Consider the following 14,756-nt stretch of genomic DNA (forward strand, 5'->3'; position numbering starts at 1 on the left):
CATGACTGGCCAGGCTACGGTGTGAAAGTTCTGTTTGTTTCTCCTTGATGAAACCCCCCACCCCTTGGTTCACTCTACTTCCCTGTAAGCTAACCACCCTCCCCTCCTCCCTTCGATCACCGCTTGCAGAGGCAATAAAGTCATTGTTGCTTCACATTCATGCATTCCTTATTCATTCGTCACACAAATAGGGGGATGACTACCAAGGTAGCCCAGGAGGGGTGGTGGAGGAGGGAAGGAAAATGCCACACAGCACTTTAAGCACAGCACTTTAAAAGTTGACAACTTTAAAATTTATTGAATGCCAGCCTTCTTTTTTTTGGGCAATCCTCTGTGGCGGAGTGGCTGGTTGGCCGGTGGCCCCCCCACCGCGTTCTTGGGCGACTGGGTGTGGAGGCTATGGAACTTGGGGAGGAGGGCGGTTGGTTACACAGGGGCTGTAGTGGCAGTCTGTGCTCCAGCTGCATTTGCTGCAGCTCAACCATACACTGGAGCATACTGGTTTGATCCTCCAGCAGCCTCCGCATTGAATCCTGCCTCCTCTCATCACACTGCCGCCACATTTGAGCTTCAGCCCTGTCTTCAGCCCGCCACCTCTCCTCCCGGTCATTTTGTGCTTTCCTGCACTCTGACATTATTTGCCTCCACGCATTCGTCTGTGCTCTGTCAGTGTGGGAGGACAGCATGAGCTCGGAGAACATTTCATCGCAAGTGCGTTTTTTTTTTCTAATCTTCACTAGCCTCTGGGAAGGAGAAGATCCTGTGATCATTGAAACACATGCAGCTGGTGGAGAAAAAAAAAAAGGGACAGCGCTATTTAAAAAGACACATTTTATAAAACAGTGGCTACACTCTTTCAGGGTAAACCTTGCTGTTAACATTACATACATAGCACATGTGCTTTCGTTACAAGGTCGCATTTTGCCTCCCCCCACCGCGTGGCTACCCCTTCAACCCTCCCCGTGGCTAACAGCGGGGAATATTTCTGTTTAGCCACAGGCAAAGAGCACAGCAGGAATGGGCTCCTCTGAGTGTCCCCTGAAGAAAAGCACTCTATTTCAACCAGGTGACCATGAATTATATCTCACTCTCCTGAGGATTACACAGAGAGAGAAAGAACGGATGTTGTTTGAACGCCAGCAAACATACACTGCAATGCTTTGTTGTACAATGATTCTCGAGTACATGTTACTGGCCTGGAGTGGCCCTCCCCAGAAACCTTTTGCAAAGGCTTTGGGAGTATATCCAGGAGAGCCGCGAATGCCAGGGCAAAGTAATCCTTTCACATGCTTGCTTTTAAACCATGTATAGTATTTTAAAAGGTACACTCACCGGAGGTCCCTTCTCCGCCTGCTGGGTCCAGGAGGCAGCCTTGGGTGGGTTCGGGGGGTACTGGCTCCAGGTCCAGGGTAAGAAACAGTTCCTGGCTGTCAGGAAAACCGGTTTCTCCGCTTGCTTGCTGTGAGCTGTCTACAACCTCATCATCAATCTTCATCATCATCATCTTCGTCCCCAAAACCTGCTTCCGTATTGCCTCCATCTCCATTGAAGGAGTCAAACAACACGGCTGGGGTAGTGGTGGCTGAACCCCCTAAAATGGCATGCAGCTCATCATAGAAGTGGCATGTTTGGGGCTCTGACCCGGAGCGGCCGTTCGCCTCTCTGGTTTTCCGGTAGGCTTGCCTCAGCTCCTTCAGTTTCACGCGGCACTGCTTCGGGTCCCTGTTATGGCCTCTGTCCTTCATGCCCTGGGAGATTTTGACAAAGGTTTTGGCATTTCGAAAACTGGAACGGAGTTCTGATAGCACGGATTCCTCTCCCCATACAGCGATCAGATCTTGTACCTCCCGTTCGGTCCATGCTGGAGCTCTTTTGAGATTCTGGGACTCCATCATGGTCACCTCTGCTGATGAGCTCTGCATGTTCACCTGCAGCTTGCCACGCTGGCCAAAGAGGAAATGAGATTCAAAAGTTCGCGGTTCTTTTCCTATCTACCTGGCCAATGCATCTGAGTTGAGAGTGCTGTCCAGAGCAGTCAAAATGGAGCACTCTGGGATAGCTCCCGGAGGCCAATACCGTCGAATTGTGTCCACAGTACCCCAAATTCGAGCAGGCAAGGCCGATTTAAGCGCTAATCCACTTGTCAGGGGTGGAGTAAGGAAATCAATTTTAAGAGCCCTTTAAGTCGAAATAAAGGGCTTCATCCTGTGGACGGGTGCAGGTTTACATCGATTTAATGCTGCTAAATTCGACCTAAAGTCCTAGTGTAGACCAGGGCAGAGGAAAAGCAGAACTAAAGCATAAGGGAAAAGGACCTGAGCCCAGAACATTTTTTCTCACTTAAAAGATTATATGACTCATTAAAGGTTAATTCAAATATAAGACAACATCTTTGTAAATTTTGATATATTTAGGGAAGACAGGAAATTCCATTGTCCATCATTTTTTTATTTATCATGTGTCGTATCATATCATGAATTTGTGGCTTTGCTACAAGCCCTGAGCAAGGGGGCAGCACATAAATCCGATTTTGACTCGATTATAATTAGCTTCCCAGTCCCTCTGCTGTACAGGGAGGGTGAGGGGGTGAATGTAAGGCTTATACATATCATAGAAAGAAAAGGAGTACTTGTGGCACCCCAGAGACTAACCAATTTATTTGAGCATAAGCTTTCGTGAGCTACAGCTCACTTAATCGGATGCATACATATTTTTGCGAATACAGACTAACACGGCTGTTACTCTGAAACCTGATATACCATAGACTAATTCCTCCACAGTACCAGCCAGTGTGCCCTGGCTCTGAAAAGATTGCTTTTCTCCATGTTGCTACCTACTCTGTACCCATCACTGCCCTTGAACATTTGGCCCCAAACTGTCCCTATTCTTCTACAGCTAATATTAGTGTCATTCCAACAATTTAGGCAACACAGAACAATTCTATCCCATTAGCAAAGATATTTTCAACAGCTTTCTAGAAAAAGCTACATTTGCACCAGAATGAGACAATTACTAGGAAATAATCCCATGTCGTTGGATTCACAGGCTAAGACAGAACCCAGCATCTCTTCCTCCTCTTTGATGAGTCACCTCATGGGCGCTGACTCCATGGTGCTCCAGGGCTGAGAGCGCCGCGTCCCCGCTCCTCCGCCTACCTCCCAGCGTTTCTCTCCCGGCTTCTGCCAAACAGCTGTTTGTATGCTTGGGTGGGTGGGTGAGTAGCGGGAATGTGGCGCACTCAGGGGAGGAGGCGGGGCCGGGATTTGGTGAAGGAGTTAGAATAGGGGCAGGGAGGGGGTGGTGTTGGTGCGGGGACTTTGGGGAAGGGGTTGGAATGAGGGCAGGGCCTCATGGAAGGGGTGGAGTGGGGGCAGGGTGAGCACCCATGGAAAAGAGGGGAAGTCAGCGCCTATGTCTCACCTCTCTAGCTTGTGCATTGCTGAAATAAAATATTTATTTCCACAGCCTCAGAAGAGATGAACCATAGTCCTCACTCAGTAGTGACTTGTAGTGTTATCTTCTAGCGAGGAAACTTTTTGCACTTTAGAAAGCTTAGAGGGGGGAAAAGTACACTCTTAGGAGCCTTTGCTGTGACCAATGGACTCTTATTAGGCTTGTCCTTTAACTGAAGCGGTGGGCTACCAAATAACCTACAATCCTTAAAGACTTTTCTTGGTTAACAAATGGGTCTCAAAACATTTACTAAATAAGGTTCAGCCCTTACAATACCCCTCATCTCCTCCCCTCCTGAACCAAGGGAACAGATTATCTTAACAGGCAGTATAGCAATTTTTAAATCACTCCTTAGTTTTAAATAGGAGCACAAGAACTGCCATGTCACATCAGACAATAGTCCATTTTAGTCCACTGTCTTCTCTAACAGCGGCTAGTACCAAATGCTCGAGGAAAAGGTGGGGGGAAATTCCATAACAGACTCTTCTATAACAAACTACCATCAGGGAAGTCTCCTCCTTACCAATAGGCTGTAGGAGGTTGGATTATATCCTGATAAAACAAATATTTTGAAGCACACGGTCACACTTATGAGGCTTGCTGCACCCATTTCCCCCTTCTGGTCTCTGAGGGTACATCTGCCCTGCAAAATTAAGTAATTGTGGTGTGGTTAAGCATGTCTGCTCTAGCTTTAATCTAGCCAACATGGGTAACAATAGCAATGAAGATGCAATGGTACAGACCCTGCTAGCAAACTGAGTGCATAGACAGCATCCCTGGGGGGCTTGTACAGCAGACGAATTGGGTGGCTAGACCGCACTGAAGCCTATGCTGCCATATCTTCACCATTATTGTTACCAGTGCTAGCTATGATGACCCACAGATCCCTTCCTGCCAACTGGCAGAGGGCACAGGGCATATGTAGGGTTTTACAGGGATCCCCAGGGATGGCTATATGCAAAATATCAGAGGGGTAGCCGTGTTAGTCTGTATCCACAAAAACAACAAGCAGTCTGGTGGCACCTAAAGAATAACAGATTTATTTGGGCATAACTTTTCATGGGTAAAAAAAACCACTTCTTCAGATGCATGGAGTGAAAATTACAGATACAGGCATAAATTTATATATTTATGTCTGTATCTATAATTTTCACTCCATGCATCTGAAGAAGTGGGTTTTTTACCCACGAAAGCTTATGCTCAAATAAATGTTAGTCTTTAAGGTGCCACCAGACTCCTCGTTATTTATATGCAAAATCATTCACCAAAGTGTGGCATCTGAGGGGTCTACCGAGAGCCAGTAGCCCATTAGTCATTATAATCAGTGCAAAATGTATGCACAGATAATATTTAAGGAGTCATGCAGCTGTCATGGGGGTGCCCCCTGGAGAGTCCTTTTAGACCCTAACCACAGGCCACAACCATTCCATGTCTCCTTCAGCACCACTGTGCTTTATTATGTAACCCTTCTGCCAGGCCGAGTTGATAGCAGCGAGGGCTGGGTTCAGTACACAGGGGTTTCCTCTCATCAAAGCAAATGCAAAATTGTCTCGAGCCCCCACCCAGTGACCTGGAAAAATCTTACACACACCCCTGGGCGCCTCAAAGAAGCAATACTTCCCCTCTCGCAAGCACAGAGTCTTGGTGTAGCAGAGAATCTTTAATAACATGAGGTAAATGACATCAGCATTAAATTGGGAGACCACCACAACCAGGGTTCATCAACCAAACCATGAGCAAAGACCCACCCCAGCAAATTGGGCCATGTCCTTTCCCTCGGGTTCTTGAGTCCAACAAACCCAAACATCTCGAGTCCAGCAACCCCAAAATCACCCAAAGTCCAACAACCCAAAAGTCCAGCCCCAGAGTTCAAGAGTTCATCTGCAGAGTGTTACTCCCCAGTCTGGGTGAAAATGTGTGTGTGGGGGGGGGGAAGAGAGAAGAGGTAAGGGGCACCTTACATGATCTGAAGCTGACTGCCCCGCAGCTCCATAGGGCTTCACTCCACTCCACCAGCCGTCCCACAAACTGCTCCGCAAGCAGCTTCCGCCATCCCACAAACTGTTCCACCAGGCGGTCCGTGAGCCTCTCCAGCATCCCATGAACTGCTTTGCTCTGCAATAGATCTTCAGGCTCCCCACTACTTAACACAGTGCTCAGTGATTTCAGCTCTTAGTAATTTTAGCCCTTTAGTAATTTCAGCTTGTAGTCGTGGAAGCCTCAGTGCTGGTGCATCATAAGGCCAAAGTGAATTCAGCTCAGGACCTGTAGCTAAACTCCTAATAGACCCCAAATTAGCTCTGATATCCCACAGTGGAGAGAGATGGAGGTACAACTGATGTTTCAGGCCCTCACAAAGGGGCCCACACCACCAGGTACTAATACCTGTCTCCAGCCTCTCGCAATTCACAGTTTTGGAACCCATGTCCCTTGCCTAGCGAGTGCTACTTAGTAGATGGCAAGTCCCTCCATCATAACAAAAGGCCAAGTATAGTTTCACTGTCCTTGATTCCCATAATCAGGATAATAACAATTTATTCTTCCTCCCCAATAACAGAGACACTGGGGATCCCACAGCAGCCAAAGTGACCATTTGGGCAGCTATGGGCTCATTCTAGGCTGGGTGGGTGTGTCTATGCAAATGAGATCAGCCCCTGAAGTTCTTTTCTACAACTTGCCACACCGCACCACCAGATGTCAGGGTGGAGCTCATCCTGACTCTGCTTACAATTATATTCTTTCAGCAGGCCACAGCTTGTAGTATTATTCACAGTCCATAGCCAGCTTCCCCACTTGCTTCTAGGAAAGGGAACAGAACAGCAGTTAGCCCTCTGCCTTCCTTTGGACTTCCCCTGTCCAGAGCTTATTTCCTATCATTCATATCATCCCACCTGTTGGGGTTGCTTCTCCTTCAATTAGCCCTTCAGGTAAACTTCTGCTCAGTTAACTGACACATTCTGTCAACTACCTGTCTTCCAGTTAGGTCTCAATTTATTACAGTATCTATGTTAAAAATTATGTTCTTAAGGTCTTGGAGTTAAGGCACGTCACCAGGACGTGACACACCTCACAAATGTTCCTTTCAGGATGGAGGTAACAGACACCTGTGTCCCTGTCCAGTCATTTGCATATTGTATGCCTCACAGTGTATGCCTATTTGCGCAATGAGTCACAGGCAAAGTAAGAGACTGCAAAATCTGCAAGCTGAAACAAACAGCAGGGGAGTGGGATCCTGTTTATGAATAAAGATGACGGATTATTCTGGTGTATCTTGGGGAGCAAAGATCCATACTGGGTCTTTCACCAAGGAGGCAAGCTGACAGTGGACTTGTCTCATGACCTTGCTGTGGAGCATTGCAATGATTTTGGGAGAGAATACAAGACATGAAAGCATCTGGTTAATTAATCCTGAACTCTAGAACGTGTTATGATTTTCTAGATAACCTTTTATTTACAATACTTTGTGCTATTACTTGAATCTCTATGTTTTGTTAACGAAGCATTAGGGCTGTCGATTAATTGCAGTTAACTCACGTGATTAACCCCAAAAAATTAATCACGATTAATTGCACTGTTAAACAATAGAATACCAATTGAAATATATTAAATATTTTTTGGATGTCAAATATATTGATTTCTATTATAACACAGAATACAAAGTGTACACTGCTCATGTTATATTATTTTTTGACCATCATTTTTACAGTGACAATATTTGTAAACAAAAGAAATAGTATTTTTCAATTCACCTCATACAAGTACTGTAGTGCAATCTCTTTGTCATGAAAGTGTAACTAACAAATGTGGATTTTTTTTGACATAACTGCACTCAAAAACAAAACAATGTAAAACTTTAGCGCCTACAAGTCCACTCAGTCCTACTTCTTGTTCAGCCAATTGCTCAGACAAACAAATTTGTTTACATTTACGGGAGATACTGCCTCCTGCTTCTTACTTAAGTCACCTGAAAGTGAGAACAGGCGTTCACATGGCACTTTTGTAGCCGGAGTTGCAAGGTATTTATGAGCCAGATTTGCTAAACATTCGTATGCCCCTTCATGCTTCAGCCACCATTCCAGAGCACATGCTCCCATGCTGACAATGCCCGTTAAAAAAATAATGTGTTAATTAAATTTGTGACTGAACTCCTTGGGGGAGAATTGTAAGTCTCCTGTTTTTCCCACATTCTGCCATATATTTCATGTTCTAATAGTCTTGGATGATGACCCAGCACATGTTGTTCGTTTTAAGAACACTTTCACAGCAGTTTTCACAAAACGCAAAGAAGGTACCACTGTGAGATTTCTAAAAATAGCTACAGCACTTGACCCAAGGGTTAAGAATCTGAAGTGCCGTCCAAAATCTGAGAGGGACGAGATGTAGAGCATGCGTTCAGAAGTCTTAAAAGAGCAACACTCCAAAGCAGAAACCACAGAACCCAAACCATTAAAATAGAAAATCAACCTTCTGCTGGTAGCATCTGACACAGATGATGAAAATGAACGTGCATTGGTCCACAGTGCTTTGGATCATTATCAAGCAGAACCCATTGTGATGGGTTGGGTCACAGAGACCCCTTAGGATTGTCACCTGAAGTGCTGAGACTATCTTTGAGCCTGTCTTCCCTGCCAGCTTGGGACTTCAGAACCCTGCCTTGTTGAGCCAGATATACTAATCTGCTGCAACACAGACCCAGAGTCTGACCCATGCCCCCAAAGCTGCAGACTTAACTGAGAACAGCTTAGCAAGTGCTTCTGTCTCTAGCACCCAGACATCAAAACCCCATATGAACCTGTTTTACTCTGTATAAAGCTTATACAGGGTAAACTCATAAATTGTTTGCCCTCTACAACAAGAGATATGCACAGCTATTTGCTCCCCTAGGTATTAATTACTTAAGCTGGGTTAATTAATAGGCAAAAAGTGATTTTATTAAGTATAAAAAGTAGGATTTAAGTGGTTCCAAGTAATAACAGACAGAAAAAAGTAAATTACCAAGCAAAATAAAATATGCAAGTTTAAGCCTAATACATTAAGAAACTGATTACAGATGAAATCTTACCCCCAGAGATGTTCCAATAAGCTTTTTTCACAGAGTGGACTCCTTCCTAGTCTGGGTCCAGCAATCACTCACACCCCAGTAGTTACTGTCCTTTGTTCCAGTTTCTTTCAGGCATCTCTTTGGGGTGGAGAGGCCATCTCTTAAGCCTGCTGACAACGAAATGAATATAAAAGGCCCTGCAAGCCTCTCCAATCTCTTGTGGGCGGAAACCCCTCTGTTCTTCTGTGCAAAGTCACAGCAACAAGATGGAGTTTGTAGCCACCTGGGCAAGTCACATGTCCTTGAATGATTCAGCTTTTTGCAGGCCAACACCATTGTTTACATGTTAGTTTTAACATTTCCAGGAAAGCTCAGATGTGGATTGGTGTCTCTCAAAGTCCATTGTTAGTTAACTATTTCTTGATTGGACACTTACTCAGATGAGTCCTTTCTCAAGAAACTGACCAAATGCTTCACTAAGGCTACTTAGTATCAAACACATTGAGATACAAGTACATAGCCAATATTCATAACTTCAAATACAAAAATGATACACATATACAGACAGCATAATCATAATCAGAAAATTACAACCTTTCCGTAGACACCTTACGTGACCTCCTTTGTACAAGAGTTGGTGAAACTCTAGGACCTTGGTTGCAACAACGATATATACAGTCACAGTTCATGTCAATAACATCACACCTGTCATCAGCATGGACGCATGTCCTATGCAATGGTGGTTGAAGCATGAAGGGACATACGATATAGCGCATCTGGCATGTAAATATCTTGCGACGCTGGCTACAACAATGCCATGGGAATGCCTGTTTTCACTTTCAGGTGACATTGTAAACAGGTGGGCAGCATTATCTCCTGCAAATGTGAACAAACTTGTATGGCTGAAATAGTACTGAGTGGACTTGTAGGCTCTAAAGATTTACCTTGTTTTATTTTTGAATGCAGTTTTTTTGTGAGTTTGTAAATTACACTTTCATGATAAAGAGATTGCACTACACTATTTGTATTAGGTGAATTGAAAAATACTGTTTCTTTTGTTTTTTACAGTGCAAATATTTGTAATAAAAATAAATATAAAGTGAGCACTGTACACTTTATATTCTGTGTTGTAATTTAAATCAATATATTTGAAAATGTAGAAAACATCCAAAAATATTTAAATAAATGGTATTCTATTATTAACAGTGCGATTAACCAAGATTTTTTTAATATCTTGACAGCCCCACACGTTATATTAATAGCCAAGGTGTTAGTAGGTTGTGTTCCCTGTGCCCATTTACCTCTCATCAAAACTACTCAATGGAGAAAAATGGATGATTTTTCAATTTAAATAAAGACAGGTCAGAGGTGATTCAAATCTGTGATACACCCACATTTCAGCAAGGGTTACATGCTTTTATCTTATTCCTAGTGTAAGAAAGGAAAAGTTGCTCGTCAGATGTCAATGACAGCACATAATGACAGGACTCATTCCTAGTTACAGTCAGGGAAAAAGGGCTTAAGCCTCAGCGGGAGCCTGAACAGTGAATCGGAGGGAAGAATCTGCCATAAATATTGACAAGACCGTGCTGAGCTTTCTGACCTTTGGGACATCTGAATAGTGAACATTTATTAATAATGTAAGAATAGCCATACTGGGTCAGACCAAGGATCATCTAGCCCAGTATTCTGTCCTCCAACAGTGGTCAATGCCAGGTGCCTCAGAGGGAATGAGCAGAATAGGTAATCATCAAGTGATCCATCCCCTGTCGCCCATTCCCAGCTTCTGGCAAACAGAAGCTAGGGAGACCATCCCTGCCCATCCTGGCTAATAGCCATTGATGGACCTATCTTCTATGAACTTCTCTAGTTCTTTTTTGAACCCTGTTATAGTCTTGGCCTTCACAACATCCTCTGGCAAAGAGTTCCATAGGTTGATTGTGCGTTGTGTGAAAAAATACTTTTTTGTTTTTTAAAACCTGCTGCCTATTAATTTCATTTGGCGACCCCCTAGTTCTTGTGTTTATGAGTAAATAACTCTTCCTTATTTACTTTCTCCACACCAGTCATGATTTTGTAGACCCCTATCATATTCCCTCTTAGTCATCTCTTTTCCAAACTGAAAAGTCCCAGTCTTATTAACCTCTCCTCATATGGAAGCTGTTCCATATCCCTAATAATTTTTGGGGCCATTTTCTGAACATTTTTCCCATTCTAATATATCTTTTTTGAGATGGGGCGACCACATCTGCATGCAGTATTCAAGATGAACCTCATCTTTCTACATTCAGCACCTTTATAATTCCCCACTTCCTCTCTCCCACTTTGATCAGCCTGTTTTAACATCCCCAGTGTGCCTCTGATAGCAGGACTTTAAAAAGCCTGTCAATATATAGATGATATGCAGTGAACAGTTAAGACTACACACTGACTTTTTAAACACACACAGGGATAACAGATAAACCCATCTAAGGAATACTGGACACCTAAAATAGCAGAATCCACTGCGTAGAATGCAATTGTTTTAACATCTGAATTTGTTAGGATGTAGCCTGTTTCCTGAACGTTCCACACTCCTATTGTAATCAGACTGCAGCCACTTAAGAAGAGTCAAGCATGTTAGGATTCTAGTGTATCTCAAAGCCTTGAAAATTCACACAAAGTTATACAGAAAAGTTATACATAAAAAGGTTTTGACATCTCACCAAAAGGCACTGATATGCACTATTAAGAGGCAAAAACACTCCAACCGAGCAGACAGAAAGTCACACGCTGCCCTCCATTTGTGCATTGGAACTTTCCACTAATTTCAGTGGAGTTTCAGTTAACAGCATGTGACAACTTAAAGTTAAGTTGGAGTCCCATTGTGTTGAGATATTGGAGAACAGGGGTATTTGCACAACAATGTATCAGCACAAATACTTCATCTGTGTCTGTAGTAGCCAAAGTTGTACATAAGCTGTAAAGGTAGACTAAAGTTTTAATTGCTTAAATATAGTAATCGGAGACACTGCTTATGGCATATGATATAGTTATCTTATTGACAAATTGCCCCTCGACCACTCCGTCCAAATGACATGGAGAACACAAGAGGTATGAAACTGCCATTTGAGTTCTCTGTAACCAGAACTTTCATGATACAGGTTCTTTTTCACTTAAAATTCTCTAAGTCCCACTCCAACTAAATAATGTCTACTAATATGAAGAAGAACAAATACATGCAACTCTGGGGCAGAAGTCTTTGCTGTACTGATCTGGAGTCTCAGAAAAATCTAACATTGTGATGTAAATAACAAGCATGACATGGCAATCAAGTAATGAGCAAGATCAGATATGGTAAGCAGACCAAACATCGAGATGGACAGACAGAAGCTCAAACTCTGTCAAAAATATTTGCAGTCATTTGTGAAGTAAATTAAAGTAAAAACAAGGAAGCAGGATTTTTACCTCATTAGTGTTATAGTACTACAACAATAGCTGTGCCCCTGATATTGACTAGTTTTGCCAACTCCTGTGTTATTCAAGTGAGGCTAGCGGAAACAGTATATGAACAAATTGTTGATTAGCTTAGTCATTCTTTCCCAACAAGATTTTTTTTTTTAAATGCAGCATTGCACACAGGGGAATCAGGAGGATATAAACTTTGTTTTATAAACCGGAATATAGACTAATCTAACCAGAGACAGTTTGCACCAACACACCCTTTGCTCTTGCACCTGAGGGATTCATGATTCGTATTTTGCTGCCTGACACGTCAGAGTACAACTGCAGTCCTTTAAATGTATCGAATCAGTAGGAAACAAAAAACAAGTTGTTACTGAAAAAACAACAAGGAGTCCGGTGGCACCTTAAAGACTAAAGGATTTATTTGGGCATAAGCTTTTATGGTTAAAACCCCCTACTTCTGCATCGTTGTTTTTGTGGATACAGACTAACACGGCTACCCCCTGATACTTGGCACCATGCAAGATTTTACTGCCATGCACATCTAAGAGCAAAGCTAGTGCTACAGTATGTTAGTTTGCAGGCAATATTAAAAAAAAAAAAAAAAAAGTTTAGCACATACTAGGAATATAAAACAGGATTAGAATGGAGATTTCTGCCATGTTCTCTTCCCTCCCCCTGCAAACTAGGTTGTTTTTAATCACTTGCAAAAGTAAGCCTCACAGCTAGAAAGCCATCTCTAATATTATTTTCTTCTTCTAGTGTGTATATAAAACTCCCCCACCATATTCTTCAATATTCTTCACAAGTCTTTTGAGTCTATAACACATGAGTAATAGAAGTTTTACATAAGGGAATACAAAATAAAGTCTTCAGGCAGTTCTGTCTTTTGCCCTCAGCTAAGATGACCCCAGTAGGCAAACAACTTTGACAAAGTTATGCAAAAAATGGTCAGTGAAACAATTTGTATAAAGATACTACAGCGATAAGGGCTGCAGAAATCCTTATACATAAAAATTGTGTAATCTATGGTCGTGAGTTAGAATACCACACATAGCCATCTAGTATAAAAACGAAGGGATCTATTTTTTCCCAGTATGCAAGTTTATAGTTGCCATGCACTTTAAAAGGACATGGTCAACTTGAATTTTGGACATTCAATTTTCGGAGAGAGCACTATTTAAATGGTATGTCTTTTTTTCATTTAATTCTTTTAACATATTTTGATGTAAGCCTTCCTGTTCCATTTATTATAAATGGGGTTTAGGTGGGCCTGAAAGCAACACGAAACTACTCAGTCTCTGGATGCCATCTTTATAAAAATAAATAATATTGAGATTGAGTTATGGGAACATTTCAGATAGAGAACAGGCCCCTCAAAGAGGAAACCATTAGCAGATTTCTATTTGGCCAGTAACAGCTAAAACAATTAATCATCATCATCTTGACTCAGCCAAAAGGAGTCAGAAGTATTTTGTCCATGTTCAGAATCTACCACCTGCCCACTCGTTTTACACCATTCCTTCTTCCAAGGCCGCAGTGGCAATGTTCCCTAAGTAAGAGGGAACTGGATTGGATTAACTGGATAGGATTTCTCACAGAAGTCATAAATGTGTATTCTTGTCATTGCTACAGGAATGACTTAAAAGAGACAAAAGTGCTCTTTCCTCTCAGATTTAAGGAGTACTAATAAAGCAGATTGAAACATTCAGTAAACATTCAGGGCTTGAGTGGTAAATCAAGAGAATCCTTTCCTTGCTGACCTTCCTTTACAGTTATTAAAAGAGGCATCATGTCAAAGTTGGTTGGTCCAAAATTTGACCTCTATTTTCCTCGAATCTATTTGCAAAGTCTATGTAATTCTTCACATGTGATGGTTTGTTTAGCTAATTATATAGACATTTTTAGCAAAACAGCACCTTTATTTATCTGTATTGTACATTATTTTCCATTATTTTAAATGTGCTAAAAACATATACAAAAGTTAAGGTAGAACTCTTTCTCAGATATATGCTCATCACAGGGTTCTGTGGCTAACCTCATTTCTGAACAAGAGGAATTGTAATTGTGTTAGAGTCCGAGCATTTGGCTGTTTCAGGTCACGTGGCTTTTCAGCTCCGCAGCTTTGTTTAAATTCCCCACTTCCTTCTTCAGGACATTTAGCAGCATTCTAGAACTATCCAAAATCTTCATATAAGCAGTTTCAGTTTCAGCAAGGATTTTATCAAGCTCGTTCCGTGAGGCTGTCTTCTGGGCCAAGTTTTCACAGACACTCTCCAGTTGCTTAGACAGGATTCGAATTTCATGCTGGAGTTTATTCTTTTCCACTTCCGCTTGCTGGATCTGCTTGTTCAGTTCTTCCCTTTGCATGCATAAGTCTTCAACGCATTTCACCAGCTCATTATTGTAACCCTGCAGAACAGCTCCCTGCTGAGTCATCATCCAGGCTCCACCCTCTTAATGGACTCTGCCACCACTTTCAGTGTCCTCTCTCAGCGACACCCTTCAGCACTTTCATTTAAAAAGGAAAAACAAAACAAAAAAGGCTGCAGCTGGGCTTTTGTGAACAACCCTCCACTAACAAACCAGCAGGGGTACAGCCATGGTAGAACAACATTCTGCTTTTAAAAAAACCCAAACCCAAACCTCCCCAGACTTAAATTTAACATACCCAAGGATACAACTTCTGTGGAGTTCCCACCCTCTTTCTGTCTAGGGATCAGGGCCAAAATTCAAGGTTCCAGAATTTCCATTTATTTACTGAGTGCTGATAGTTACTGAATTTTTACATATAATGAAGTCCAACCCTTCATTACAG

At 42.5% G+C, this 14,756-nt stretch overlaps 1 protein-coding gene and 1 pseudogene across 1 annotated transcript; both read right to left on the reverse strand.

The window, feature by feature from the left end:
- Positions 1–287: 287 nt before the first annotated feature.
- Positions 288–14,020, reverse strand: LOC140907735 (myb/SANT-like DNA-binding domain-containing protein 7). The gene is made up of 4 exons (XM_073334358.1): positions 8,516–14,020; positions 5,415–6,797; positions 1,333–1,943; positions 288–784 (listed from the first exon to the last, which is right to left on the reverse strand). The coding sequence occupies exons 2-3, from the start codon at positions 5,553–5,555 to the stop codon at positions 1,485–1,487; spliced, it is 600 nt and encodes a 199-aa protein (XP_073190459.1). The 5' UTR covers positions 5,556–6,797; positions 8,516–14,020; the 3' UTR covers positions 288–784; positions 1,333–1,484.
- A 12-nt stretch (positions 14,021–14,032) lies between these two features.
- LOC140906179 (microtubule nucleation factor SSNA1 pseudogene) lies at positions 14,033–14,377 on the reverse strand (annotated as a pseudogene).
- Positions 14,378–14,756: the final 379 nt, after the last annotated feature.

This window comes from Lepidochelys kempii, chromosome 2, assembly GCF_965140265.1.
Source record: "Lepidochelys kempii isolate rLepKem1 chromosome 2, rLepKem1.hap2, whole genome shotgun sequence".
Lineage (NCBI taxonomy): Eukaryota > Metazoa > Chordata > Testudines > Cheloniidae > Lepidochelys > Lepidochelys kempii.

Coding starts and splice junctions, on each gene's coding strand:
- LOC140907735 (XM_073334358.1), bottom strand. CDS start 5,555: ATGGGATGCTGGAGAGGCTCACGGACCGCCTGGTGGAACAGTTTGTGG. Junction 1,944..5,414: donor GGCAGTCAGCTTCAGATCAT/GTAAGGTGCCCC, acceptor CTCTTTGGCCAG/CGTGGCAAGCTGCAGGTGAA.